The sequence below is a fragment of the Stigmatopora nigra genome, chromosome 15 (genome assembly GCF_051989575.1).
Source record: "Stigmatopora nigra isolate UIUO_SnigA chromosome 15, RoL_Snig_1.1, whole genome shotgun sequence".
Classification (NCBI taxonomy): Eukaryota; Metazoa; Chordata; class Actinopteri; order Syngnathiformes; family Syngnathidae; genus Stigmatopora; species Stigmatopora nigra.
Genome location: NC_135522.1, coordinates 2,103,474 through 2,129,866, shown reverse-complemented (window position 1 = coordinate 2,129,866; position 26,393 = coordinate 2,103,474). Strand labels below are relative to the sequence as shown.

General features: G+C 37.9%; 1 protein-coding gene across 3 annotated transcripts; it reads right to left on the bottom strand.

Annotated features, from left to right (window-relative positions):
* Window positions 1–828: 828 nt before the first annotated feature.
* On the bottom strand, window positions 829–25,977 carry rhbdf1a (rhomboid 5 homolog 1a (Drosophila)). Of its 3 annotated transcripts, XM_077735026.1 has the most exons (21): window positions 25,891–25,977; window positions 25,166–25,799; window positions 24,706–24,877; window positions 11,245–11,390; window positions 10,685–10,839; window positions 9,985–10,086; window positions 9,008–9,221; window positions 7,827–8,033; window positions 7,626–7,748; window positions 6,726–6,889; window positions 6,401–6,652; window positions 5,573–5,684; window positions 5,423–5,497; window positions 5,193–5,354; window positions 4,603–4,703; window positions 4,475–4,538; window positions 4,297–4,391; window positions 3,432–3,507; window positions 3,258–3,358; window positions 2,708–2,861; window positions 829–1,861 (listed from the first exon to the last, which is right to left on the bottom strand). In XM_077735026.1, exons 4-21 carry the CDS (start codon window positions 11,359–11,361, stop codon window positions 1,442–1,444), a joined length of 2,694 nt encoding a protein of 897 aa, XP_077591152.1. In that variant the 5' UTR covers window positions 11,362–11,390; window positions 24,706–24,877; window positions 25,166–25,799; window positions 25,891–25,977; the 3' UTR covers window positions 829–1,441. The 3 variants fall into 3 exon arrangements, with proteins under 3 accessions (XP_077591152.1, XP_077591155.1, XP_077591153.1); XM_077735029.1 differs by lacking the exon at window positions 9,985–10,086; XM_077735027.1 differs by lacking the exon at window positions 24,706–24,877.
* Window positions 25,978–26,393: the final 416 nt, after the last annotated feature.

Sequence of the window (26,393 nt, the reverse complement as noted above, 5' to 3'; positions counted from 1 at the left end):
TTACCAAAGTATGTGATCGGGACATCGCTAGATATGTAGATAACTTGTAAGGGAATGAGTTAAGGGCTACAAGCAAAAAAATAAACCAAAAATGTATAAAGAAAATCCAAAAAAATAGTTATATTTACAGTAGTGAAACAAAAAGAATTTATGTAAAACAAAATACTTCATTTTCTACATTTCTTTCAAAATGCCTGATTTCGACCGCTCAGCTAACGATGGCTCACTAGCTCCCTCTAGTGTTAAAGATACAAGTGCAATGTAGGGTCAATTAAAGCTTCTTGTGTGGGTCATTTTTAATGATATTTTTTTGGGGCCATAGTTGACCTGTGGGCCATAGTTTGGACACCCCTGGTGGTGACAAAGAAAAATATGGCAGTAGTAGTTGGTACATTTTGCGTTAAAAAGGCACCATAGGTTTAAGTATTGATTTCAATTATTTTGTTGTCCCTGCTTTCGGTTTGAGATTGCCTGAAAAGTTCTGGAGAAGAGGATAAGAACCAAGTGTGGAAAATGGACCCCAGTAGTCGAATTATTTTGAAGTTTTGGTTTTCTTAAGGCAGTTTTTGATTGATTTTGAAGTGATGTTATTGAGTATCATGGAAAATGTCACATAGGGTTTTTTTTTTTACTAATAAGGGTTTTAAAACTCTAGTGTTAAGTGTTAATGATAAAATGTATGGAATAAGTGCTTTAAATTTTTGAAGCTTGTTTTTTTATGTATATGTTTTCAGAATTTCCCAAAATAAACTGCTCAGGAGAAAAAAATGAATGAAAATGTGTAAAAATGTTGCTTTTAAATTGAGATTTTTCAAGGAAAAATAACATGAAAATTAAAAAAAAACAAGAATGCTAATGACTAACAATGAAGTAGAATTACGTCCAAATTGAACTGTTATGAAGGGGAAAAAGTGCATTTGTTTTATACTATACTTCCTTGTGTAAATATAATCTTAAATGCCAAAATCTCAATTATCAAGTTAATATTTTTAGTGCTTCAGTAAAAAAGTACACCTGCCATTTTTAGAATAACTCACAATTCTATTTTAAATTAAGAGAAGCGGGAGAAAAAATAATAAAGTTCTTTTTGCAAAGTGCTATGGTGCAAAAACTGCAAAATTTCTGCATCAAATAGAAAATTTTAGAGAAAAAACCCAATAATGTTATATATTTAACCTTTCAACTAACCATGTATGAAAGCGCAGATCTCTGATAAAATTAGCTTATTTTCCACACGTGGTGCTGATCCTCCTCCTGCAAAAAAAACAACAAAAAAACACATTAAAAAGTGAAACATACACCAATTAGCTCTTTATCTCCCATACACAAACAGTGGCTTCAATACTCGGGACCTCCAACATCGCGTCCTCGTGAGAGTTCAAGTTTTTTTTACATCCCGCTCTGACCTGAAGTTTTTTGGGGGTTTTGGGTGTTGTTTTTCTCAGCGAAGATGCGCATTGAGGTCGTACTTCTCGCAAAATTTGTCCGTGAAGGGGATACAGGTGAGTAGCTCGCACCATTCGCACTTGATGGGGTAAACGTAGAAGAGGACTACTAGACCCGAGAAAAGACCCACGAAAACCAGTAGGAAGACGATGATCTGGCAACGTTTGCGGTAAAGGTCCATACGGCCGAAGCTGATATAGGGCAGGAAGGCGAAGGACAGGAAGAAACCCGAAACGAAGCCGCTGAAGTGCGCAAAGTTGTCGATCCATGGCAGCAGGCCAAAGGCGAATAGGAAGAGCACCACGCATAGGAGTTTGGTGAAGGCCCGCCAAGGTTGGGCTAGGATTTGCCAGCTCTGGAATAGTTCCACGAATAGGCAGGCGAGGATGCCGAATTGGGAGCCGGCGGGTCCAACCTGTGGAAAAATTTCATGTTGTTGTCAAGGCGACGAGATGCTAAGTGCACTTTTGCGTTTTATGTTCTGGAAAGGTCAAGTCTGCTGACTCTTGGCAACTTAACGTCAAATTAAGTCATATAACGATGTTAATATCGCTATTTTACAAAAAAAAGAATTTAGAATGCTAAAAATTAGTAACACTTTTAATCTAGTAATATGATTTTATGCTAAAACTAGCTTTTTAGCATTAGCATTTTTTATTTATATTGTACATCAACTTGATTTCTCTACCTACCAAAAAAAATAATGAAATAGAATAAAAATTAAAGGAATTAAATAGAATAAAAATTAAAGGAATTCAATAGAATAAAAATTTAATGAGTTAAATAGAATAAAAATTAAATGGTTTAAATAGAATAAAAATTAAATGAGTTAAATAGAATAAAAATTAAATGAGTTAAATAGAATAAAAATTAAGTGAATTAAATAGAATAAAAATTAAAAAAAATAAATAGAATAGAAAAATAATTACATATTTTCCCAAAATATATAAAAATATATTAAATACATATTTTTTAAAAAGAGAAGATTTACTGTTTCCAGCAGTCTGTTATTAAAACAACATTAAAATTAAAAACAAAATAATACTAGGAAACCAGTACTAGGACCTATTTGAGTTTAACACTCAGTGAATTAAAAATATTAAGCTAAATTATATACATTTTTTAAAGAAAACAATCTTTCCACATCCATATTTTTAAGAAACTAGCTTGCTATGGTCTAAAATAAGCCAAGTACTGTATTTAAAGTGCCTTTACTTTAACTTTCCGCCCACCCCATTTCGATTTTTAGCCTGTCAATCACCTCGGCTCTGTAGGGCAAAAAGATGGCCGACGCCAGGTTGCCGGTGATACCGCTAACGATGTAAATAATAGAGATTCGCAGCCATCCCGCTAGCTTCTCCAGGTCCCTCAAGATGGTCATCTGGAAGGCTACTGACACCATGCAGTGAAGAACCCTGTGAGGATGAGGAAGAGGAGGAAAACGTGACTTCCTATTGGCCAATCTGAGCAATCCTTTTTTAAGTCAATGTGATTCACTACCGGGGAAAGATTTATCGGGCACTTTACTTGATTAGCAAGGAGTCCAAAAGCATAAATACTCGGCAAAGCTCTTCTTAACGGTGTCAGCCATTTTTTGTGGCAGGATGTTTTGACACAGACGTACATTTTGTAATTAACAAAACATATTGTAGTGTTCCCAAAAAATGTGAGCAAGGTCACAAGTGTGCCATGGAAAATTGCAATAATGTACATCGTTGTTTTTAACAAGTAAAAAATTGTACTGCATCTTTAAATAAAGAAAATAAAATAATTCTGATTATGGTCAGTCACCATGTTGGTTTTGTACTCACCCGGCGTGCAGGAAGAGCGAGAGCCAGAGTCTGTAAAACTGATCTGGGATCTCGGGGTTGAGGAAAGGTAACAGTCCACAAACGTCGTCCATGCAATGCACCTGCAACATTTCATACGGGTGTTAGAATCCCCGAAAAATGAAAAACAAAAAATGAGATTGTAACCATACTTACTTGTGAGCAGAGAGTGGCTTCCTCATGAAAATAACCTTTCATAAAGTCGCAGTATTCCCGGGATGTGATCTCACACCTTACAGAAGAGGGGAAAGTCACATCAGAATGAAATCATAATTAAATAGTATAGGTTAATAAGGAAAGCTTTGCTGTATGTAATAGATTGGGTCACATGTATGCTTAATATGTTGAGTGCTGTAATTTTGGGGCTGTCTTTGAACGCATCGCGGGTCTGACTTGAGAGCGAGCGCGTGTATTGTTTAATATCCAAATATTGCTTAATATCTAAGTATTGTTAAATATCTAAGAACTGTGTTAATATCCAAGTACTGTTTAATATCCAAGTACTGTTTAATATGTAAGTACTGTTTAATATGTAAGTACTGTTTAATATGTAAGTACTGGTAAATATCTAAGTACTGGTAAATATCTAAGTACTGTTTAATATCCAAGTACTGTTTAATATCCAAGTACTGTTTAATATCCAAGCACTGTTTAATATGTAAGTACTGTTTAATATCTAAGTACTGTCTAATATCCAAGTACTGTTTAATATCTAAATACTGTTTGATATCCAAGTACTTTTTAATATCCAAGTACTGTTTAATATCCAAGTACTGTTTAATATCCAAGTACTGTTTATTATGCAAGTACTGTTTAATATCTAAGTACTGTTTAATATCCAAGTACTGTTTAATATCCAAGTACTGTTTAATATCTAAGTACTGTTAAATATCTAAGTACTATTTAATATGTGAGTACTGTTTTCGTTGATTTTAGTTACAAATTAGCAATTGGTAACAATGAACAGAACTGGGTCGTACTGGAGGAGGCCCAGTATGAATAATGGGAATTTATATCTGACCTTCCTTTGGTTCCGATGCAGCAGGGTCGTCCCGTGATGGTGCAGTCGATGTGAGGCAGGTTGGTGTGGTTCCCTGTGTTGTACCTTGTGCAAATCTAACAACAAAAACATACTATAATGTACATCCATTATGTTTTTTTTGTAGTTCTTGACTCTATTTGACAACATTTCCACTCACTGGCCACTTGGTGATGTCATCGGGCCACTCGTGCGGGGGATTCGAACCGGGTTCCAGACATGTCCTGCCACGGGATGTGTTGTGAGTGGCCTGCAGGGGGCTTCAAAGTGTCTTTTCGAGGTTCCTACCTGGGGTCTTGATGGCAGACGGAGCCAAATTGTCGGTCTTTCCCGTTTAGTTGAGGCGTTGTGGGATGCTGCGGCCATTTCACCCACTCGGCCAGCGTGCTCTGGATGGACAAAATTTGGGTCAGAATCCCTTGTTAACTCGATTTTATGTGGGCCGGACCATTTTAGATATATATTTTTTTCATATAAATGGATTAAAAGAACTGGAATATTCTGTTTTTTTTATAAATCTAAAACAATGTTTATTTTAGCTTTTTTAAATATATTTTTAGATTTTACAAAATGATTTTTGAACTAAAATCAGAAAAAATGATTAAAAAATGACTATTATTGATTTAAAAAGGGGGAAAAATCAGTAAACTTAATATAGATCTATACTCTTAATTCGAATTTGAACCTAAAACAGAAAGTCAGCACTCATCATTGACTTTCCCGGACCACACAAAATGATCCGGCGGTCCAGATTTGGCCCCCGGGCCGCCACTTTGACACACATGACTTAAACTAACATTTAAATAGAAGCTTCTCGCTTTGGCCATATTCAATGACTTAAAAACTTTGAAGTACAACAACGGGAAACGGCATCGAACCGAGCACTCCTCCTCGGAGGTCTGGAGACATCCGGATCGATCGTTGCGGACGCAGCACGCCGAGTTGCGTTCAAAGTTGCGTTTTTCCCTGATGAACTGGTGCACTTGCGCATCCTGGCGCATGCATGGAGAATATTTGGCCCCCAGGTGGATCAGGGCCTCCTGTGGAGAGAGTGGAAGGCTCGACGTTAGCAAAACCTAGATCGAGACTGTCGGGTTCCGGCGCTTACCGAGCTGGGCCCGATCCAAAAGTTCTCCTGCTGTACAAACTTGACGTTTTCATAGACGCCCCTGTTTCTTAAAACCTGCCAGATCGTGAAGAAAAGTCGTCAGGTTGGACGGCGGGTGGGAAGGAGTTGAGAATGGGGTGGTCCGCTTACGGAATCGACTGTTTGGTGCTGGGAGAAGCCCACCGGGGCAATCCCGTAAATACACACGGCCAGGATGGTGATGAGTAAGTGGACAAAGGTGATCCAGTAGGTGAAAAAAGGCCTGCAGGGAGAAGGGAGAGAACTACATTATTGCGTTGCCAGGTCAAAAAGGGGCAAAAAATGTCAGACACACATCAATCAGTTCAATTGAAAAATGTTTCTAGCCAAACATTAGTTTGGTGTCCTCTTGATGCTGAACAATTTTAGATATAATATCTATATATTTTTTTCGAAATTGGATTAAAAGAACTGGATCAAAAACCATAAATAGTCAATTTTTATAGATCAAAAACAATGTCTATTCAAGTTTTTTTTGTTTTTGTAGTAATGGAAATGTATTTTAATCATGTTTTTTTTAGAAGTGGAGAATGGAAAATATTAGTATATTTATTTTAGATTTGACAAAATGTACAAATATTTTTTTAACTAAAAACAGAACAAAAAAAATCTATCAAAAGATGCAATGATTATTTTTAAAAAGGGGAATATCAGGAAATATAACATACATCTATACTTCATTTTAATTTGATCCTAAAACAGAAAGTCGGCACTCATGATTTACTTTGCCGGACCGCAGAAAATGATGCAGCGGGCCAGATTTGGCCCCCGGGCCGCCACTTTGACACCACATGCCAATTCCAATCCAGCAATTTCCCAATTTAACCATTTAATTCTCATCCTATTAGAATAATTTAGCCCTAGTATTACAACTACAATGTATGACTCCATTTTTTTTAGCATTTTTTTAACTAACCATTGACACCACTTGCCCCTCACCTGTGGTCGTCCATGTCCTCGATTTGCCGCTTGACAAAGCTGTCAATCCTTTTCCGGTACGCACGATTGGTCAGCTTGCCCACCATCCCGAGCCCGTAAGGCCTTTTTTCTCGGGCGAAAAGCTTCTTGACGGGTACTGCGATGCGTTGGCCTCGCCGTTGCCCGTTGACGCTCACCACCTCCTGACGCAAGGGCACCTTGGGCGGGGCCGGGGCGCCCTCTTTGGCTTTACGCCACCCTCGCTCCAAAGGCCTACGAAAAAAGACGGGATGCCATATTCGAAATGTAGGATTTTGGTTGCCATTTTTCTGTAAATTTGACTCACAGCATCAGGTGACTCCTCTCCAGGACTGTTTTATCCAAGGCGCTTCCAGTCAGCTGCATCTCGTCGTTCTTGTCGCCTTGCTCCGCCTCTTTCACGGCCGACTCCGACGGCGACTCGAACACCTCGTCCGTGTACGTTGACAAATCCTCACGCATCAGGATGTCCTAAACCAAGGGGGTCAGACTAACGTCAACTTGATTTAATGTGACCATTTTAGATATAATATTTAGATTTTTTTTAAAAAAAGGATTAAAAGAACTGGATTAAAAGCCCTGAATATTCAGTTTTTTTATAGATCTAAAACAATGTTTATTTGAGATTTTTTTATATATATTTTTAGATTTTACAAAATGATTTTTGAACTAAAAACACAGAAAAAATGGATTAAAATTACAATTATTGATTTAAAAGGGGTAAAATCAGTAAATTTAATATACATCTATACTTTTAATTTTAATTTGATCCTAAAACAAAGTTGTCACTCATGATTTAATTTCACGGGCCAAACAAAATCATGCGGCGGGCCAGATTTGGCCCACGGGCCGCCACTTTGACACCAGTGCGGAGGATTGTTTATATTAATTTTTTTTCTCAGTAAGCTAAAACCATCTAATAATCATTTGTTTTCCACTTCAAATTGAATTTAAAAAATATATATATTCAATATTAAAGTGGAAAACCTAAAATATTTTTATATATTTATTTTTAGATCTTACAAAATGCTTTTTCACCTAAAAAAAACACCAAAAGGAAAAAAAACAGGATAAAAACTGCAATTATTGATTTAAAAAGAAAATAATTTACTTTCTCGGGCCGCACAAAATGACGCGACGGGCCAAATTTGGCCCCCGGGCCGCCACTTTGACACCCGAAACGACAACTCGATTTAGCCCAACTCACCCGGGCGAAAAACGACGTATCCAGCTCGTCGGGGAAATCGTAATCTTCTTCCACGAAGCTGGCGGGCGTGAAGCTCCGTCTTTGGGTCCTCCTCAGGGTTCCCTCGCCGCGTATGGAGCGCCCCTAAAACCCGTGGCGGCGTTTTTGGAATAAAATCCTTGGGGGTCTCCTTGTTAGCACGAGGCGGCGTTTTCATTCCACCTTGACCAGCGCCGCCGCCGCCCTGAAGCTCATCTTAGCCACCGACTCCCTCTTTCGTCGGCGGGGTATCCGGTTGAGACCAGAACGCGAACTGGTGAAGGAGCAGAGGGACGCCGCTCCGGGGGTGATGGGGGTCTGCGGGACGCTGTAGCCGTCAACTTCTTCAACCATGCGAAAGGCCCGACCGCGGGCCAGCGGGTCGATAATCTGCAAAAAAAAACAACTCTATTGAGTATGTACATCACTTTAAAGTCTACCAGCAAAAAAACATTAAGTGTCCTCCTGATGCTGGACCATTTTAGATATAATATCTATATTGTTTTTAATTTTTCTAAATTGGATTAAAAGAACTGGATCAAAAGGCCTAAATAGTCTGTTTTTATAGAACTAAAACAATGTTAATTATTTTTTTTTGTAATGGAAATGTCTTTTAATCATGTTTTTTAGAAGTGGAAAACAAAATATTAGTATTTTTATATTATATTTTACAAAATTAACAAATATTTTTTCAACTAAAAACACAACAACAAAAATCTATTAAAAAAATTGCAATGATTCTTTTTTAAAAGGGGATTTATATATAACATATCTATTGATTATGTAAATCATTTTACAATCTACCAGCAGAAAAAATATCCCCCAAAAAACCAAAACGCCTAAAAAGTACAAAATATGCCTACAAAGTACACTTAAAAAACAATCCTAACAGATTCACAAGGTATATTAAGTAAGTAAGTAATATTAAGTAAAGCTAAAACCCAATTTTAGTTCATTTTAAAGCCTTAAATAAAATTTCCTCCCACAAACCCTCAATTAAAACAAGATTTCTACTACACCCAAAACTTTACATTGAAAAATATATCATTAAATAACAATAATTAGTAATTACCAACACAATGTCATCCTAAAAATTGGATTTGATGGAAATAGCAACACAATAGCGCCAATTATCTCATAAAAAAGATTAAATATTCCAATATTCCATATCACACACTCCAATCAAAGTATTCCTCACCAGAGCATAACTTCATCATCAAAATATCATTATTTAATCACAATGGCAACGTATTCCTTACAAAATGAGTATAAAAGAACGACATCATGTTTATACACTTGGGAACATCAGATTAATATAACCTTTGATGCACGTTATTAGTCTTAAAGTGGGCGGAGTCTCTTACCTTCTGCATGCCATGCGAAGAGGAGGGTACATAGAGAGGGGGCGGAGTCTCAGTGCTAGCCATGGAGATGTTGTCCTGGCTGGGAAGGTCCATCTCACGGATCACTTGCGGTTTTAACTTGCCGTAGCGAAGGCTGCAGTGGCGGAGACTCTTGCGCTGCCATTTTTGGGTGGCGTCGCCATCTTTGCTCACCCCGAACCAGTCGGCCGTTCCCCTGATTTGGCGAGTGGACGACATCGGGATTTACAGTTGCGAATGGACACCAAAGTCGTACTTTTCTATTCAAGTGTGAGGGAATATGTCTGGGCATGTTTGAGAGCAGAGTAACGAGAAGCCCCGCCCACATAGACAAAGACACACAGCAATAATTAACTATTATGATGACTAAAATTGACAGTTTTAAAGGGGGAATGACTATTTTGGTTCATTTTATTTAACATGTGATGTTAGCAATTATTGTTATATGACTATTTTTGTACGTTTTAACATGTGATGTTAGCAATTATTTTTGCAAATATTTTTTTTTAAACTATAGAAAGAATTTAACATGAATAGGAAAAAAATACAATAAAAATCGTGCCAGATTATGAGTCGCATTTTTGGGAAACTATTTATCGGAAATTAAGAGAAGTCCTTAATGGTAATTTTAATAGTTATATAAGAGAAAATAGTTTTTCAGAAAATGATAGCCTAAAAAAAATAGTAAAATAAAATAAAAGTTGTCAAAAATTTGTCAAAGTGTGACTTATAGTCCAGAAAATACAGTCATTTTAAATACATTTATATGTGAATGGAATGTTTTAAAAAAGCTACATTAATTACAATTTAATTCAATTAAATTCTGATTATGGCAGCAACAAACACGTTTGAATAGTCTTATTTTTTCAATGTTGATATCATTGCTATTAACGGCTCCGGACGTCCAATCCATTTTGACCGGTCGCAAGCAAAGGAGCATTTTTGAGAGCCCTGAGTACCTGAGCAGGGTTCTGGAGAGCGAGTGGTGCTTCCTGGCACAGCGGCGGGCAGCCCGCTGGCCCTTAACGGGCACCGTGTTAATCCGTTCAAAGTGAACCCGCCTGGAGGCCGACGGAAGAAGAAGAAGAAGAAAAAGAAGAAGAAGAAGGAAACAAAAGATTGGAAGGTCAGAAGCAAGAGTGTGGTTAATAGAAGTGAGTAGAGTGGGCAAAAATTGAAGTTTCTCCAAAATAATGGGAAATTTTCCCCTATACAGGTTAAAATAAAGTTCTAATCTGATCTAAAATACTGTGACAAGTAAAACTCATGTTAAAAACAAAGTACAAGTAAAAAGAAGTAGAATAATCGAATACCGAAATACAAAATTGAGCATCAGTGCCCTCTTGTGGAGAAGAATATATTGTCCCACCACTACCCAATTAAATGTAAAGTGATAGCCAAAGTACTCATTAAGAGTAGCGTTTCTTTTTCATAAATCTACTCAATTCAAAGTAAAAATCTACTCTATAAAGTCCATTTTTCTCAGTTAATTCTTTATGTTAATGAAATAGAAAAAAAAAATGTTTTTCTACCCACTTCTGTTCGTGTTAGTAGGCAAGTGAGGTCAAGGTTGCTAGATTCAAAAGCAGCCAAGCACAAAAGAGGAGGAAAAAAAGCGCAAAAAGATGATCGATTGGTCGCCAAGCAAGACTCACTCACCTCTTGATGGTCTGAGTGATGGACGACTGCCTCTGCAAGGGTGGCGGGCGCCGGCTATCGAAAAAGTCTCGTGGCGGCGCGAACGGCGGCGACTGGAGGTGAGAGGTCTCCACGGGCATGCTGACGCTTCGTAGGAAGCCCTGCCTCTTGATTGGCTGCAACGAAATGTCATATTTTAATGCATTTAGTGGTTGCCAACCCGTTTGTCTTGTATTTATAGTCTACATATATTGTATTTTTAATTAATAAGCCGCCATTTTTGCCAATAATTAACATTTTTGTGTTAGAAAAAAAAAAACAGGTGCAGTCCAGTGGCGAAGTGGTTATCATGTTGGGCTCGCAGTTATGGAGTCGAGGGTTCGATCCCCATTTTTCATGGAATTTGCATATTTTCCCCCGGGCTTGTGTCAGTTTCCTCTGGGTACTTAGTTTTCCTCTCACAGCCCAAAAATATGCATGCTAGGCTAACTATGCTAACTTTCTCCGAGCTTTAAGCACCCCCTGCGAGCCTTGTGAGGGTAAACAGTAGAAAAAAATGAAGGGAATGATTCAAGGCTCACCTGAACAAAAGTAGGGGGCTCATCCAGTGACATCTGAGTGGTCGGGATGTCCAATCGTAGCCAGGGGGGCTTTTTCCTCTGCAGGCTACTGGTGCTTTCCCGCCGTGCTTCGGCCATCTTGGCTCTCCTCACCACGGGCCTGCCGGCTGCTCACACACACACACACACACACACACAAAGAAGAAGAAAAAAAGATGATGAACGTGATGTAATGTCAGTGCGGACATCAAAACCTAAGAAGGACTTGTGATGCAGTACATATTGATTCCACAGGAGGGTGCTGAAGAGGCGAAAGGAGCAATTTACAGACGACAAACGCTCGGTGGCTAAATTTAGAGCTTGAGAAATTTTCTCGGGGACCCAAATGTGGACAAAAGTATGCGGCGGCCATTCCGTTCCACCCACAGGAAGTGGAAATGGGTGGAAAAACAGCCGGCCCACCTTTTGCATCATCTTGGACTAAAATAGGGGTGTGCAAACTTTTTTTCCCAGCCAGGACTGTTTTTAGAAAAAATAATAAAGGAAATGTTAACAAGAGGGGTAGAATTAGCATATACACGTATTTACATTTCTAAATAATTATTCATTGGGTATTGACAGCAATAGATGTACAATCCATTTTGACAGGGAGGGTTGGCAGTGAAATTGGATTGGACGTCTATTGCTGTTAATGGCAGGGAAACATGACTACTTAATGTCAGAGTTCCTAGTCAAATAGTTAAAGTAAAAAAAATAAAAATAAAAAAATTAAAAATATAGAGGCAAGTATATATGCATTGGCGTATTTTGTGGACTATAATCCGCACCCGAGAAGTCAGACTAGCCAAAAAAAATTATGCAAGTCGCATTAGGTCAAAAAAAGCAAAAAAAATAAAAAAAATAAGAAATATAGAGGCTTGTATATATGTATTGACGTATTTTGTGGACTATAATTTGCACCCCAAAAGTCAGACTAGCCAAAAAAATCTACAATGAAAGGTAAAAAAATATATACAAGTCAAATTAGGTCAAAAAAAGCAAAACATTAAAAATACAGAGGCTAGTATTTATGTATTGACGTATTTTGTGGACTATAATTCGCACCCCAGAAGTCAGACTAGCCAAAAAATCCACAATGAAATGTTAAAAAAATATATATAGAAGTCACATTAGATAGAACATAGAACAAGAATTATATATTATTGTAAAATAAGGAACAACAGGCAAAAATGTGTATTAAGCTGTTAGTTAGTATAAGAAAAATATCTAAACTAAATAAGTAGTAGTAACAAATCAAGTAAAGTTCAGCTAGTGAGATAACATCAGGGCCCAAAAATACTCTAGTCTGGCCCACATGGGACATAATTGTCATGAATGCGGCTCGCGAGCCAAATGTGCGTCCCCCGCAGGAGGTGGACAATAAAACAGCTCACAGGCCCGCTTTTTACTGCACGTTTCACTTCCTGTCTTCGACTCGTAAATGCCGGCAACAAAAAAAAAAAACGTGGCCTGGTCAAAATAGATTTAGAGTGAAGAAAAATGGGAAAACACCCAAACTGGCTCAAGTTGGGTTTTTTTTCTTAAGAAATGAAACTATATAAAAAGTACATCCCTTCTCTAAATTATTGTGATATAAAGATAGATTTTTGTCCTATCTGTACACTTGTTTGTTTTTGTTATTATTTTTACACTTTAGTGGTTACCACATTTATCTTTTGATTATTTATAAGTTCTTGTCATTATTTATTTATGATTTATTAGTTATTGTCATTATTTATTGATTATTTATTGGTTCTTGTCATTATTTATTGATTATTTATTAGTTCTTGTCATTATGTATTGATTTTTTATAAGTTCTTGTCATTATTTATTGATTATTTATTAGTTCTTGTCATTATTTATTGTTTTATTAGTTTTTGTAATGATGTATTGATTATTTATTAGTTCATGTCATTATGTATTGATTATTTATTAGTTTGTCATTATTTATTGATTTTTTATTAGTTATTGTCATTATTTATTGATTATTTAATAGTTTGTCATTATTTATTGATTTATTAGCTCTGGTCATTATTTATTGATTATTTATTAGTTCTTGTCATTATCTATTAGTTATGTCATTATTTAGTGATTATTTATTAGTTATTGTCATTATTTATTGATTATTTATTAGTTCTTGTCATTATTTATTGATTATTTATTAGTTATTGTCATAGTTTATTGATTATTCATTAGTTATTGTCATTATTTATTAGTTCTTGTTATTATTTATTGATTATTAGTTTGTTGTTGCTATTTGTGGACTTTGTTTTGAAGCTTTAAATCTCATTATACTTGTGTAATGACAATAAAAAAGCCGGCTTTAATTCTTTTTTGATGGACGGTTGAATAAATCATTAGGGATGGATTTAATATGGAGAGGATTTGTGTAAAGTGGTGGTCCACTTAAAAGTGCGGCTGCAATGACAGAGCTTAAATGTTAAATTAGCCAAGGCCGGGAAAAATAGCGTAGTAGTACATTCCTGCCTCCTCCTACATCTCACAGGCTAAGATTACATTAGCAGCTGCACTTGATGTGAGCGTTCAACTGGTTGCCAACTGCCGCTCTAATGGCGTCTTGGCTGGAATTTCAGATACACTCTCTTTTGGTTTTTAACTCAGTGGACTCATTCGTGACGTTGACTTCCCTTTTACAGGGAAAAAAAATGAATTTTTGAAGAATAACACTGCTTTTACTAGTCTAATTTGTATTGATTTGAATGCTTTTATTGTTATTACAGTAATCCCTCGAATATCACGACCTCACGACATTGCTGATTTTTTTTCTGAGGGATTTTTTTTAATTATTTTTTTTAATCAATCTAGTAAAAAAGCCTTTGTTATTATAGAAAAGCTGCGTATAACGAAATTAGTGGTGCTAATCCACAATGTATGTGTTTCTCGGTAAAAACATAAATAAGTAATATAAAAAGTCACATAAGGTTAATTCTAAAATATTATAATTCTGTATTTTTCTTGTTGTATTTCACTGATTTTTTGGGGGTCATGCATCAGATTGGAAAACAGTATAATAATATTTAATATAGATAAGTTTAAATCGCAATACTTTACCAATAGTATGACTTAAAAATCGATAATACAGTAATCCCTCGAGTATCACGGATTATATAAACCAGACATAACCGAAAAACCAAACTAGGATCAGCCCATTATTAAACTATAATACCAAAAATACAAGCAAAATTATCATGAACTGTACTTATCAAATACTACAAACACCGCCATACAAAAATACTAATGTATTAATATCTAAATATAATCTATATACATGTTTGCTGTACTTAAGATAGAAAAATACGATCTATTAAAGTCCCAAAGTGAAAGATGTCAGTCCGTTTATAAAAAAAATGAGATCCCGTCCTCTAGGAGGAACGAACGTCCTTGCAGTGGAGGAGAGTCGCAGATGAAGAAGACGAATGCTTGGCATCGACTCAACAACGGCGGCGGAGGAGGAGGAGGAGGATTAGCCTCTTTCATCGGCAAGGGCAGCGCTATCTGCTCACGGCCGCATTGGCACACCAGGAAAAGTTCCAAGAGTGCCTGCATGGCTGGCTGGCGAGTGTTTTGTTATTTCCAATGATTTCACTCCGAGTTGCAATCTCGCCTTCAAGGCGAGTTGCGGTTTTCCCCGGGCTGATAGGCGGCGTTTGCGTTCCCACGCACATTCCGGAGAGTGGAATTAAGACACTGGGCCTTTATGGGTTTTCTCTGGGTACTCCAGTTTCCTCCCATATCCCAAAACATGCTAAGCTAACTGGTTGAAAACTACAGTTATCCCTCGAATATTGCAGTTAATGTTGACCAAACATGGCCGCAACAATTGAAAAATTGCAAAATAGGGTTACCCCTGTTATAATTACGAGTTTCACATTTTTATATACTTTAAAAAACAGTTTAAACATTAATAATTATTGATAAATTTTTAAAATTAGCAGAAAAAAATTGCAAAGAACTGAATTCATGATAAACGAGGGAAGACTGTAATTTTACCTTTAGCTATAAATGGTTGTTTATCCCATTGTGTCCTGCCATTGGCTGGCCGCCTGTAGTTAGGTGAGATAGGCTCCAGCACCCCCGATAATCCATTCTAAACATGAATGAATGAACCCTCTTTGACTTCAGAAAAATGTGACGTCTTATTATCATAATATATCATCGAAGGGAGTCGTTTACTTCAAATCCAGCCATGAGCCATTGTTTAGTCTTTCATGGTGTTGGGGGCGGAGCTACAGGCGAGGGACAATACGAGGAAATGACAGCATTCCAACTTTGGTTTTCCCCTTCGCCTACCTACAACTTAAAAGAGAATATACTAAGTATCCTTAGTTATTTAGGGAAAACAACAACATTTTCTCGCACGAATTGCACCAGTTTTGAGAAGAAAGTACTTTTCAATACCCTAAAATGAAGTCAGGATATTTAAATAATAACTGTTGGTGTATTTTTTTTTTAGCAATGGTTTATTTTTAGGACAAGTTTCCTTCATTTTAATTTATATCCTAAAACAGAAACTCAAAAAAAAAAAAACTTTTGAACTAAAAACACAGAAAAAATGGATTAAAAAACGACAATTATTGATTTAAAAAGGCAGAATATCAGGACAATTAATATATTTATATAATTTTAGATTTTACAAAATGATTTTTGAACTAAAAACAATAAAAATGGCTAAAAAAATGACAATTATTGATTTAAAAGGGGGTAAAATCAGGAAATTTAATATACATCTATACTCTTCATTTTAACTTAATCCTAAAACAAAAACTCAGCACTCATAATTCACTTTCCCGGCCCACAAAAAAATGATACGACAAACCAGATTTGGGCCCTGGGCCTCCACTTTGACACACATGACCAACAGCATCAAAACACAGCATTTACACTTAAAAAAAATAAATAAAATAAAACTCCCGATTCCCCGAAAAAAACAACAACAAAGCACGACTGAATTCCCATGAGTACCCCTACTGTCCCAATGACATGCGACAGGCCTTTTCCAGCATTAAACCACACACGCGGCAGAAAATATCCCACGCAGCTGACCCCGGGATCAAATGTCATGACGGGAAGAGGGGGCGATAGACGCCAAGACACTCGCCATATACGCCCCACTCCCTTTCAAGTCTTTTTTCCACAGATTAGCACTGAATTAGCCACCATTGCCCTTTCACCCCCAACTTAAATTTTCAGTCTTCGCCACGGTGTTTACCAAATGACGGCGTGCCGCGCCAGAGATATGAATAGCTACCCAAAGTATAAACGGCATCCTCAAAGCGAGCCTTTTGGCATGCTGGGTATTTTTAGATGCCATTTTCAAATGCGTAGCTGTAAAAAAAAAAGACTTGCGGGAAAAACAAGCTGCCGGTCCAATCTGGCACTTTTTTTAGGGCTCTCAGGCCACGCCCACTGTCGAAATAGCATGGAGGAAATTTTGGATTACGGCTCCAGGCACGTGTCGTCGGTCAAAATCCTGTCCGGACACTAGCATCCAAGCCAGACACTAGCGTCCTAGCTAGGCATTAGCATCTTAGCCAGACACTAGCCTCCTAGCCAGATGCTAGCATCCTATCCAGACACTCACATAACTAGACAAATCTTACTACCGTATTTTCAGGACTATAAGGCGCACTTAAAAGTCTTAAATTTTCTCCAAAATAGACAGTGCGCCTTATAATCCAGTGCGCCTTATATATGAAAAAAACAGAAAACCAAAAACGAAAACCCACCACTGTCAGATATTTAAAAAAAAAAAAACCAAACGCCTGAACTGAAACAATACTGTGAAATATGCAGATGCCATCTTAGTTTACAAAATCTTCCATCATATAGCTCCTCCCCACTGCAAGATTTTATACAAAAAAATCCAAAAGATCAACAATGGCTGGCTCTAGAGGTGACTGTAAAGTAGTGAGGGCTTCATACCTGGAAGTCAATAGCAATTACCGTATTTTCACCACTATAAGTCTTAAATTTTCTCCAAAATAGACAGTGCGCCTTATAATCCAGTGCGCCTTATATATGGAAAAAAATGTCATTCATTGAGGGTGCGCCTTATAATGCGGTGCGCCTTATAGTCGTGAAAATACGGTATATGTTAATCTAATCCAAGATATTGAGACATTCAGGAATTCAGGCAATGAAAAGGTCACAAGAGTGCACTTGCTTCAATTGCGAAATTCAAGAAGACTAAACTAAAAACCTCAGAAAACGAAAGTAGATGATAAAAAACTGTTTTGCAAGAATATCAACCATCCTATCGCGTCATTTTCACTAAATATGGAGCTCCAAGTTTTCCCTAAACTGCAAAAATGGCAACATTTTCAGTGTAAATCTCTCCCTTATGACCCATAAACTGGTCGCATAGACATAACTTGAACAAAATGAGCACTTTCCACCTTCAATTTCCACCAAAAACAAGTCGCTGGTTGTCCTGGGAGTGTCTTGACATTCTATTCTATCTATCGGTTAAAGCCAGTAAGAGGAGAGGCAGCATGTGATAGGCATCCAAATAGTTTCCAGCATGATATCAGCCTCAATCAAGGCCACAAAAGCCGCCATTGTGCCACGCCATGTTCAACCAAGTTCATTGTGCCGCGTGATTGGAAGACCAGTCAAAAAAAGAGAAAAACACACACAAAACTACAGTTGTCAAGTCCAAGTCAAAATATTTGGAGCATCTGCTGATATAGACTTCTTGGGTTTGTCCATTTTCATAATTTTGTAGGCAATAAAAAATATGAAGAAGAATTTTTGATTGTTATAACTTTGTATAATTTTGTAGCCCAAAATGATGAACAAAAAATGTATTTAAATTAAAATTAATTCAATAATTGTGTTTCACTGCACTTTAATATTGAACATGATTCAAAAATGTTTTTGTATGCTTTGGGAATGAATAACTAAAGATTAAAAACGATTTTAATCCAGTTCTTTTAATCTGATTTTTAACAAAATCCCAAAAGCTAATGACGCTAACGTGGCCATTTTCCTTTTAGCGAGTGGTCGCACAAGAGGATGGGCCTTCCAGTAAAAAAAATGGATTGGACATCCAAAAATGGAAACCAACAAGTCCATATTTTCAAATAAACATAAATAAAGATTTTTAAAACTTTTTTCAACCCAATTCCGAAAAAAAATGACGTGATTTGACCCAATTTCAAGGAAATGTCGTTAAAAAATTACTTGTAAATTCCCCTGCAGTGTAATTATTTTTATTTGTTAGCATAAGCCGTGATGCTAACAGTACGGTGTAACTTGTCTTTGTGTTCCAATCACTCGTCGGAATTAAAAATATACCCCAACAGGCATCGTGGTGTTTCCTACCAGGAAGCAAAGATGGGGTCAAAAGGGGGCGGGGCAGGAAACACACTCATAAACAAAAACGCACAACGGGATGTGTTTCAAACGTCCGGCGCACGTATCCCGTCCTGTCGTGCGACCGCTCACTAAAAAGGAAAATAGCCAAGTTGGCGTCATTAGCTTTTGGGATTTTGTTTTAAGAAAATCGAATTAAAAAATTGGATCAAAATCCCTTTTAATCAATTAGTTTTTCATTTCAAAAGGAAACAAAAATCATGTTCAATTTTATAGTGGAAAACAGAATATATTTGTCAATATTTATTTTAAAATTTTACAAAACGCACTAAAAACAAAAGAAAAAATGGATTAAAAAATTGTAATTATTGATTTAATAAGATGAAAGTCAGGAAATAACATATAAAACAATAATCTTCATTTTAATTTGATCGTAAAACAGAGTCAACATGATTTACTTTCTCGGGCCGCACAAAATGATTCAGAGGGCCAGATTTAGCCCTCGGGCCGCCACTTGGACACCAGTGTATCAAAGACACACCAAAATTAACAGCAATTTAATTCTCATCATTCTCAATAACCTCTTTCATTACCAATGACAAATAAAGATGTCCAATCTTGAACCCGCCGTCTATCTATGTTGAAATAAAAGATCATACACATTCAAAAAATGTCACTAAATTGACCGCCATTTTGACTGCTGTCAGTTAAATGGAAATTTCCCATCAACAAGTTTCTCTTTTCAATAAAAAACAATTTAAAAAAGCAAAACCCAAGCACTTTGCGTCCATTCCCAAACAGATAACTTCATCCAGACTACTTTCTTTTTGTTTATTTTAAAATCAGAGGACACAGCTGGAGCATCTTATCGCCAAGTTTCCCTTCCTTCTTTGCAAGAACCACATCGAGTGACTCATTCACGAAAAACAAACAAAGTGCTTCCACAAAAAAAATTTCAACGTCAACACCTGCTCGAACCACTAAAAAAAACCAATGGATGACAGACAACTCCTTTAAAAAAAGACTTTTCTCCTGACATGATTTTTGTTTATTTTCCGAGCGACGCATTCGTGGCTAAAAAAACACGGTTTTAAAAAAAATTGACATCATTTTCCACCGGGTAAAAGTGGAGAGAGAAAAAAAAATTATGAGGGAAAGTTGGATTTGGGGCTCAGGTACTTATAAAAATGCATTGATGGCGTTCCAAGCGAAGCGCCGCCGAGTTACGTAAAAAAGTTGGCGAAGTTCGGGAAGGAGCGGGAGTCCAGAACACACCCAGGTTTCTTGGAAAGAAGACAGTTGGAGTTAGCGCTATGCTAAAGCTGTACAGATAAGCTTGGACATGCTAAATGCTATTTTGTTGGGGCTTGCGTGCAAATGCAAATTCCACCTTTGAAAATACAGTCAGAGTTGTTTTCAGAAACCGTTGGCCTATGTTTAGGGAATTTGAGAACCTCTCCTGTCTTCCCTAGCTCCGCCTCTTTGCTTAAGCTCCTCCCCTAGGCTGAATGAACATTTGTTCGTTCGCATTGTGGGTGTTTTTTCCAGTGTTTTTGAAGAATTTGGGTAAACATTGCTGCCCTGCTTCTTACGGAAATTATAAAGTGCTCAACAAAGTTCATTAATTCATTTTCTGAACTATTTTATCCACACAAGGCCCGCACGGGGTGCTGGAGCCAACCTCAGCTGACATCAGACCCTGAATCAGTGGCCAACCAATCACAAGGAGACCATTCACACTCATACCCAGTGGCTATTTAAATTATCCTAACAGCCTAGCATGCATATTTTTAGAATGTAGCAAGAAACCCGGAGAAAACCCACATAAGACCTTCCAACTCCACACTGACCGACCTAGATTTGAACCCAGAACCCCATAAATGTTATGCCTACTCACTACTCAGCCAAAATTACCATAACTACAATAAAATATGGATATTTTATACATACAGTTGATTTAAACTGGGAGCTACATATTAGCATCTTAGCTTAGCATTCTCATAAGAACCTATTGACAATAAGTGAACATTACCACGCCGATTTGTTTACAATTTCCCCCTCTGGCGTTAACGTACGCTTGTGTGAACCTCGTAACCCGAAGCCACGTCAAAGGGATTTCACCCACCAACCTGGCCCACATGTATATTTCCGTCCCCAGGCGTCAGGTAAAAGACTTTTTTATTGGCCAATTTCCAGCCGACACACCCCAAGGGTCAAAGTTCACCAAGTCGTCAGCGACACTTGTGGGAAAACAAAACCTCCAAAAGCCGAAGTTAAGCAGCTCCAGACGACGAGACCCAAAACACCCGGCGGCCAATAACCCTAATGACATGTTTTCTTGTCCACAAACACCACGTGTTAGTTTGAAGGGAAGATTGACTTTTTTAAATGTCTGTCTTCAAATATTTGGGTTGTTGATGTTATCCTTCCATTTTTTTCTCCTAAAATCAGTCGCAATGGTCATAGAAATATATTTTTTAATTAAATGAAGCAAGGGCTAGTTTGTAAAAGTTGAAAGGGGTTGCTAAAGCAAAAAAATATGTTAGCTGTTGCTAATAAACCCTTAAAAAACCTAAAAACTGAAAAAAACTCATCTTATTTTTAGCCAAACTAGTTTTTAACTAAAAACTCAACTTCAACTCACAGATTTTTACGTCAATTCTACTCCAGATTAATTCCTTTTCTGAACATTTTAATCCGGAAAAGGATTGCAGAGGGTGCTGGAGCCAATCCCAACCAACAAACACCCTCAATCAGTAGCCATCCAATCACAGGGCACAAGCAGACAAAAAACAACCAATCATATCTCAGGTTACACAATTTAAAGAGTTCAACTGGCCTACTTTACATCTTTTTAAAATATGTAAGTACCCCAAAAAAAACCCACACAAGCCAGGGAGACATCATAAAAACTCCACACAGTAACAACCTACCTAGAATCAAACCCACATCTCCACAACTGTGAACCAACACACTAACCACCCATCCACTGCATCACCTTAGACCAGTTTTATCTGTTTTTTAACCAAGATGTAACTCCTCACATGACTCTTTTTGATCCAACTGCTATCAACAAATATAACGACCCGATTGTTCAATTTTAGGAACCACCACCAGTGAGAAAGAACCTGAAAATAGCCACGCCACGGACCTAGCATTACATCACGTCGAGCGTCCAGACCTCGTGAGTCACCAAAACCGGTGAGAGGGGACACTCTCGGCCAAGTGTATTTCCTGGAAGAGCGAACGGCAGCCTTAGAATGCTAATGTGCTCTGGAAAGGAAAAGCCTTCCCGCCTAATTAAAAGCAGCAAGGCCCCAGCATCTGTTTACATTCCTTTTTTTTAGGCTAGCATACACACAGCAGCGCTCACACGCTATTATTGTTCTTCCTATTATTTGTTCTCTAAAATGCTAACGCTATTTAAGCACCCTTGATGATGTGACACGATTCCCAGGATTTGCTTTCAAAGTGGTACAATTGAGATTAGCGGCTAGGGTAGCGTGAGGAGAACAACAGCAGGAATTGGACGGTGGTAGCATGAAAAAAAGTTTTGGTTTTTAAAGTGGCAATTAAGTTTTGGGTTAGATTTTTGGGGGGAATATAGGAGTACGGAGATTTTCTTTTTTTAAATGGGGAGAAATGTAGTTTTGGAATTTGATTGTCAAAAAAGTTTGAGACAAAACTCACTAAACGAGAACGGTTAGCATTGTTAGCTAAAGTGTTAGCATAAAAATTGTAAACATTGGGAATGTTGGCTTTTAATTTTGAGATTTTCTTTGCTTAAGTTTAAAAACATTTTTTTTTTGCCTAAAGTCCTTTCGGTTGCAAAGTTTTATTCGATTTATTTTGCTTTTGGGCACAAATCTGGAGTTGTATTTTGACTATTTTTTGCCTAAAGTCTTTTTTGGTTGCCAGTTTCATTCAAAAAAAAATTTGGGGCACAAATCTGATCTCGTCTAAGGAAAAGTTTGTAAACAAGTATGCAAAAAAACCCACAGCTACCCAGACGACACAAAAAACAATAAACACAATTTAAAAAAAAATAGTTCAAAAACTGTCAAAATGAACGACTGAGAAAACATAATTTAATAGGCAGTAAATATGCTAGAATAGAGGTGTGTCCATCATTACGTCGCAAAACAACTGGAGCCAGATGACACTCATTTTGGGGAAAGTCAGTCCAGCCCAGCTAAATGCTCCAAAAATTTATATTATTTTTCCAAAATTGTGAGCTTTCTGTTATGGACGCTTACCAGATTGTTTGTTTTTAGCATTTTATCGGCCTAAAAACACTCATTGTCTAATTGCTCTTATATAAATAGACATTGTTAAATAAGCATTAAATTAGCTTTGGAAATCCTGCCAAAATATGAATTGATAATATACTCACTAGCGCTAAAAGCTATTGTTTCAAGTTTCTGTACGTTAGGAAAGTAGTAGTAGGCAGCAGAACAAGTTGGTTAACATGTCTAAGATGTGCACACACATTAGTAAATCAGGACGTTGCTAAAAATAACCACACTATGACAATCATTATACAAAAAAAAATACATATTTGGCTCAAATCCTGCTCCCGTCAGTTACAATTTCCTCAACTCAATGACTACTTTGATGGTGGCAGTTGTCCAAACAGTTTAACTGAGATAGGCTGGCAGCCAATAATAGTAGGAAAGGTAAGCTAATGAGTTCTAATCTAATCTGTTGTCAGAATTCCGTTGGGACGGTTATATTAAATGGCAAGTGGTTTTATTACTGACATTGATATGATTTTTTTTTTTGGTGCAAAAAATGGGCTAAAAGCATTTGACAAGAGAGAAGAGGCAAGGTGAACCCTAAAGAACTAGACGAGACAAACGAGGGGGCGTAAACTAGGCTGACCTTGGGAAAAACAGACAAATGATGGAATGGAAATGCGAAAAATGTCCATGTTTATCTGGAAATCTGTCCTTCCCAGTTTGAGATGATGTCGAACTATATTTGTATTTTCTGTGTAAAGTGAAGTGAACCAAAACAGACATTTGGGCAGACAAACTGACTCAGTTTTGGTATAAAAATAAACAAAAAAATAAATAAAAAATACAATGATACAAAGTAGAAAATAGTTGTAGTACTGCAACATAATCTTACGTTTCACCATTTGTTACTACTATTGATACTCATCCACAACAGTGACCTATAAAAATATAGGTCAAAATTCCATCCTTCTAAACTCATGCCAAAACAAATTTTTTAACTGATTTTTCTAAATCACATTCAAACAATTCCCTACCAACCCAAAACATTATAGTTTATACCAAAACACCAAAAACTCCATACAACCACTTCCAAGGAAAAAACTTCGAAAAACCAAACAACAAAAAATCTTCCAAAAAACCTGCCTTGTTTACGTAACCATCCTCCAAAAACGCGGTACTCTCAATTTATCCATCTTTGCCTTTCACACAATAAAAAAAAAAAACTTCAGACACTTCATCCATTCACCGTTTTTGACCGTGGCGACCAATCTTTCCCGCACCAAAGTCAACCCACGCCCTAGTCTCTACTGTATCACGCGGTGTAAACAAGTGTTGTCAGAACTTGGCAAAACAAGCGAGCAGACGGTCCGACAGCATGCCAGCACCGAAAATCAAACTCCCGCATAGCGGCCACTCGACACCCGCGTCAACTCACCCCCCCGCCTCGATATCAGCACGGCGGTCGGTCCACTTTGCGGCGGGCTTTATCGGTGCGCTTACATCATGCCCAGCTATGAGCGCCCTCCCCTTTCCGCCGTGCGATAAGGTTTCAAGCCCATGTGCTCCCGTGTCACGTCTGCCAAAATAACTCAGCAGTTTCGAATCGACGGCGGCGGGGAAGGAGGAGAGTAATGGCGGCCTACCTGAGAGTACAATTTAAAAAAGAAAACCAGACGGGAATGACAATTTTTGGGCTCAAGGGATTTGGTCGTTTAGGCCTCAAAGCAAGTCTACTTAGTGGACTACCATTGAAAATTTAGTTAGCGATCGATGCTAGCAGAACCATTAAATTTTTGACTCAACTCTACATAGTTTTGGGGTTTTGAATTTTTGTGATATTTAGACGCTACTGTGTGTAGTGGGTTAGTACCTTGAGGATGATGATGAGGATGATGATGATGATGAAAACCACTATGAGATGGGAGGAGGAGGAGAAGGTGATGGAGTGGGAGGGAGACGACTAGGATGATGGCGTGACTTCACCCCGTGATGATTATTCAGCAGCATTCCTCATTCCTTTACACAACATTCCCCTTCACTTCCTTAAAAAGAAGAAAAATAAAACACCCATTTCCATGTTTTTTTAACTCAACTTAACAGGCTCATGTAAGCACATGTACTTTTTACATTAAATGACAAATTCAAATAAACCTACCACTTGCCATGTAGTTAAAGAAAAAACAATCTAAACGTCATAAAGTGAAAACAAAATAAATCATCAGATTGGATGAGGATAAGAAGATCGAGGTTCGATTCCCTCGATCGTCTTCCTCGACCTTTTTCCAAGAAACGTAACCACGATAGCGTTATGAACGCTAGCCGCAACTCACCCTTCAAAGCCGGCGGCTCGGGTGCTCTCCAGCGGTGGGGATATAAATCCGACTTCCGCCTTCTCCCCTGGGACTGCTCACATCATCCCGACAAGTTCCAGGCAGGAAACGAAGCCGCCGTCTTCTTCTTTTTCACCACCAGCGCCACCGAATCCAGTCGCGACGCCGACTGGATTCTCGCTTCCTCCTCCGGCGTCGCCACAAATCTTTCCCCGGGGCCCACGTAGTCCTTACCCGGCCACTCCGCTCAAGCACACCGGTGTCCTTGAATGATGTTATCCGGCCGTCCGCGTGCGCTTCTCCGCTCCCCGAGTGTCGGACACCGCCTGGCCACACTGCTCCATGCGTGGACGCCGGCCTGAGTTTTTCTCGCCGGGTTAGAGCGTGTGAGACCCCGCCCTGGAGTCGGAGAGCGTCGAGAGGAAGGAGGCGGGTCCAGTCCTAGGTGGCAGCCAATCGGTGACAAGTCAAGGGGAGGCTCTCCTTTTTTTACTCCTCCTCCTGTAGCCAATGACGAAACGACGTCTTCATCCAGAGTGTAGACGTAGCCCACCCGAACCGGTTTACGTCCCGTTGAGACACATGTGGCTAACCGTAAAGCTGCTCTTACCATGGTCGTGAGAGTAAAATGACCCTAAAATTATTATTTAAAAGAATGGAAATAGGAGGGTGGGGGTTCGTTGAAGAATGAAAAAAATATACATGTTAGAAATAAAATGATTTACCTTTTGAATGACGTCACTGCGTTGCTGCCATTGACGGTAATAGACGTCTAGTAATTCGTTTTGATTGGGAGTGATGGCAGTGAGTTTGTTTTACATGCTATTGGCGTTGATAGACGTCCAATTCCTTTGAAAAGGGAAAATGGTAGTGAATGGTCAAGTTTCATTGTGCCCATGGCAACCAATTACTTAATGTTAATTAATATTAAGATGAATACATTCATCATTTTACACAGTTTCTTAAAATGTTTCATTAGAATTCAACGTTAACATGGCCATAAAACGACAGCGTGCAAATTCCTGTACAGTACTTGTTTAAATGTACACAGCAGGAAATGTAAATCACGAGCAACATTTGTTTTGGACTGAGATGCAGGACTCTCCTGCTGTTGCACTTAGTGAAAAGACCAGCAGATTCCATCACAACTTGAGTGACAGCTTGCCTCCATCTGGGAATATTCTACAGGATGAGAGATGGATGGTGGGTTATACTCAATGTCCTACAG

Bases quoted from the DNA above. Each gene is read 5' to 3' on its own strand.
- rhbdf1a (XM_077735026.1), bottom strand. From the start codon at position 11,361: ATGGCCGAAGCACGGCGGGAAAGCACCAGTAGCCTGCAGAGGAAAAAG. The intron at 5,498-5,572 runs GTAAGCGGACCA...ACGATCTGGCAG, and splicing joins AGCACCAAACAGTCGATTCC to GTTTTAAGAAACAGGGGCGT. The intron at 5,355-5,422 runs GTAAGCGCCGGA...CTCTCTCCACAG, and splicing joins TTTGGATCGGGCCCAGCTCG to GAGGCCCTGATCCACCTGGG.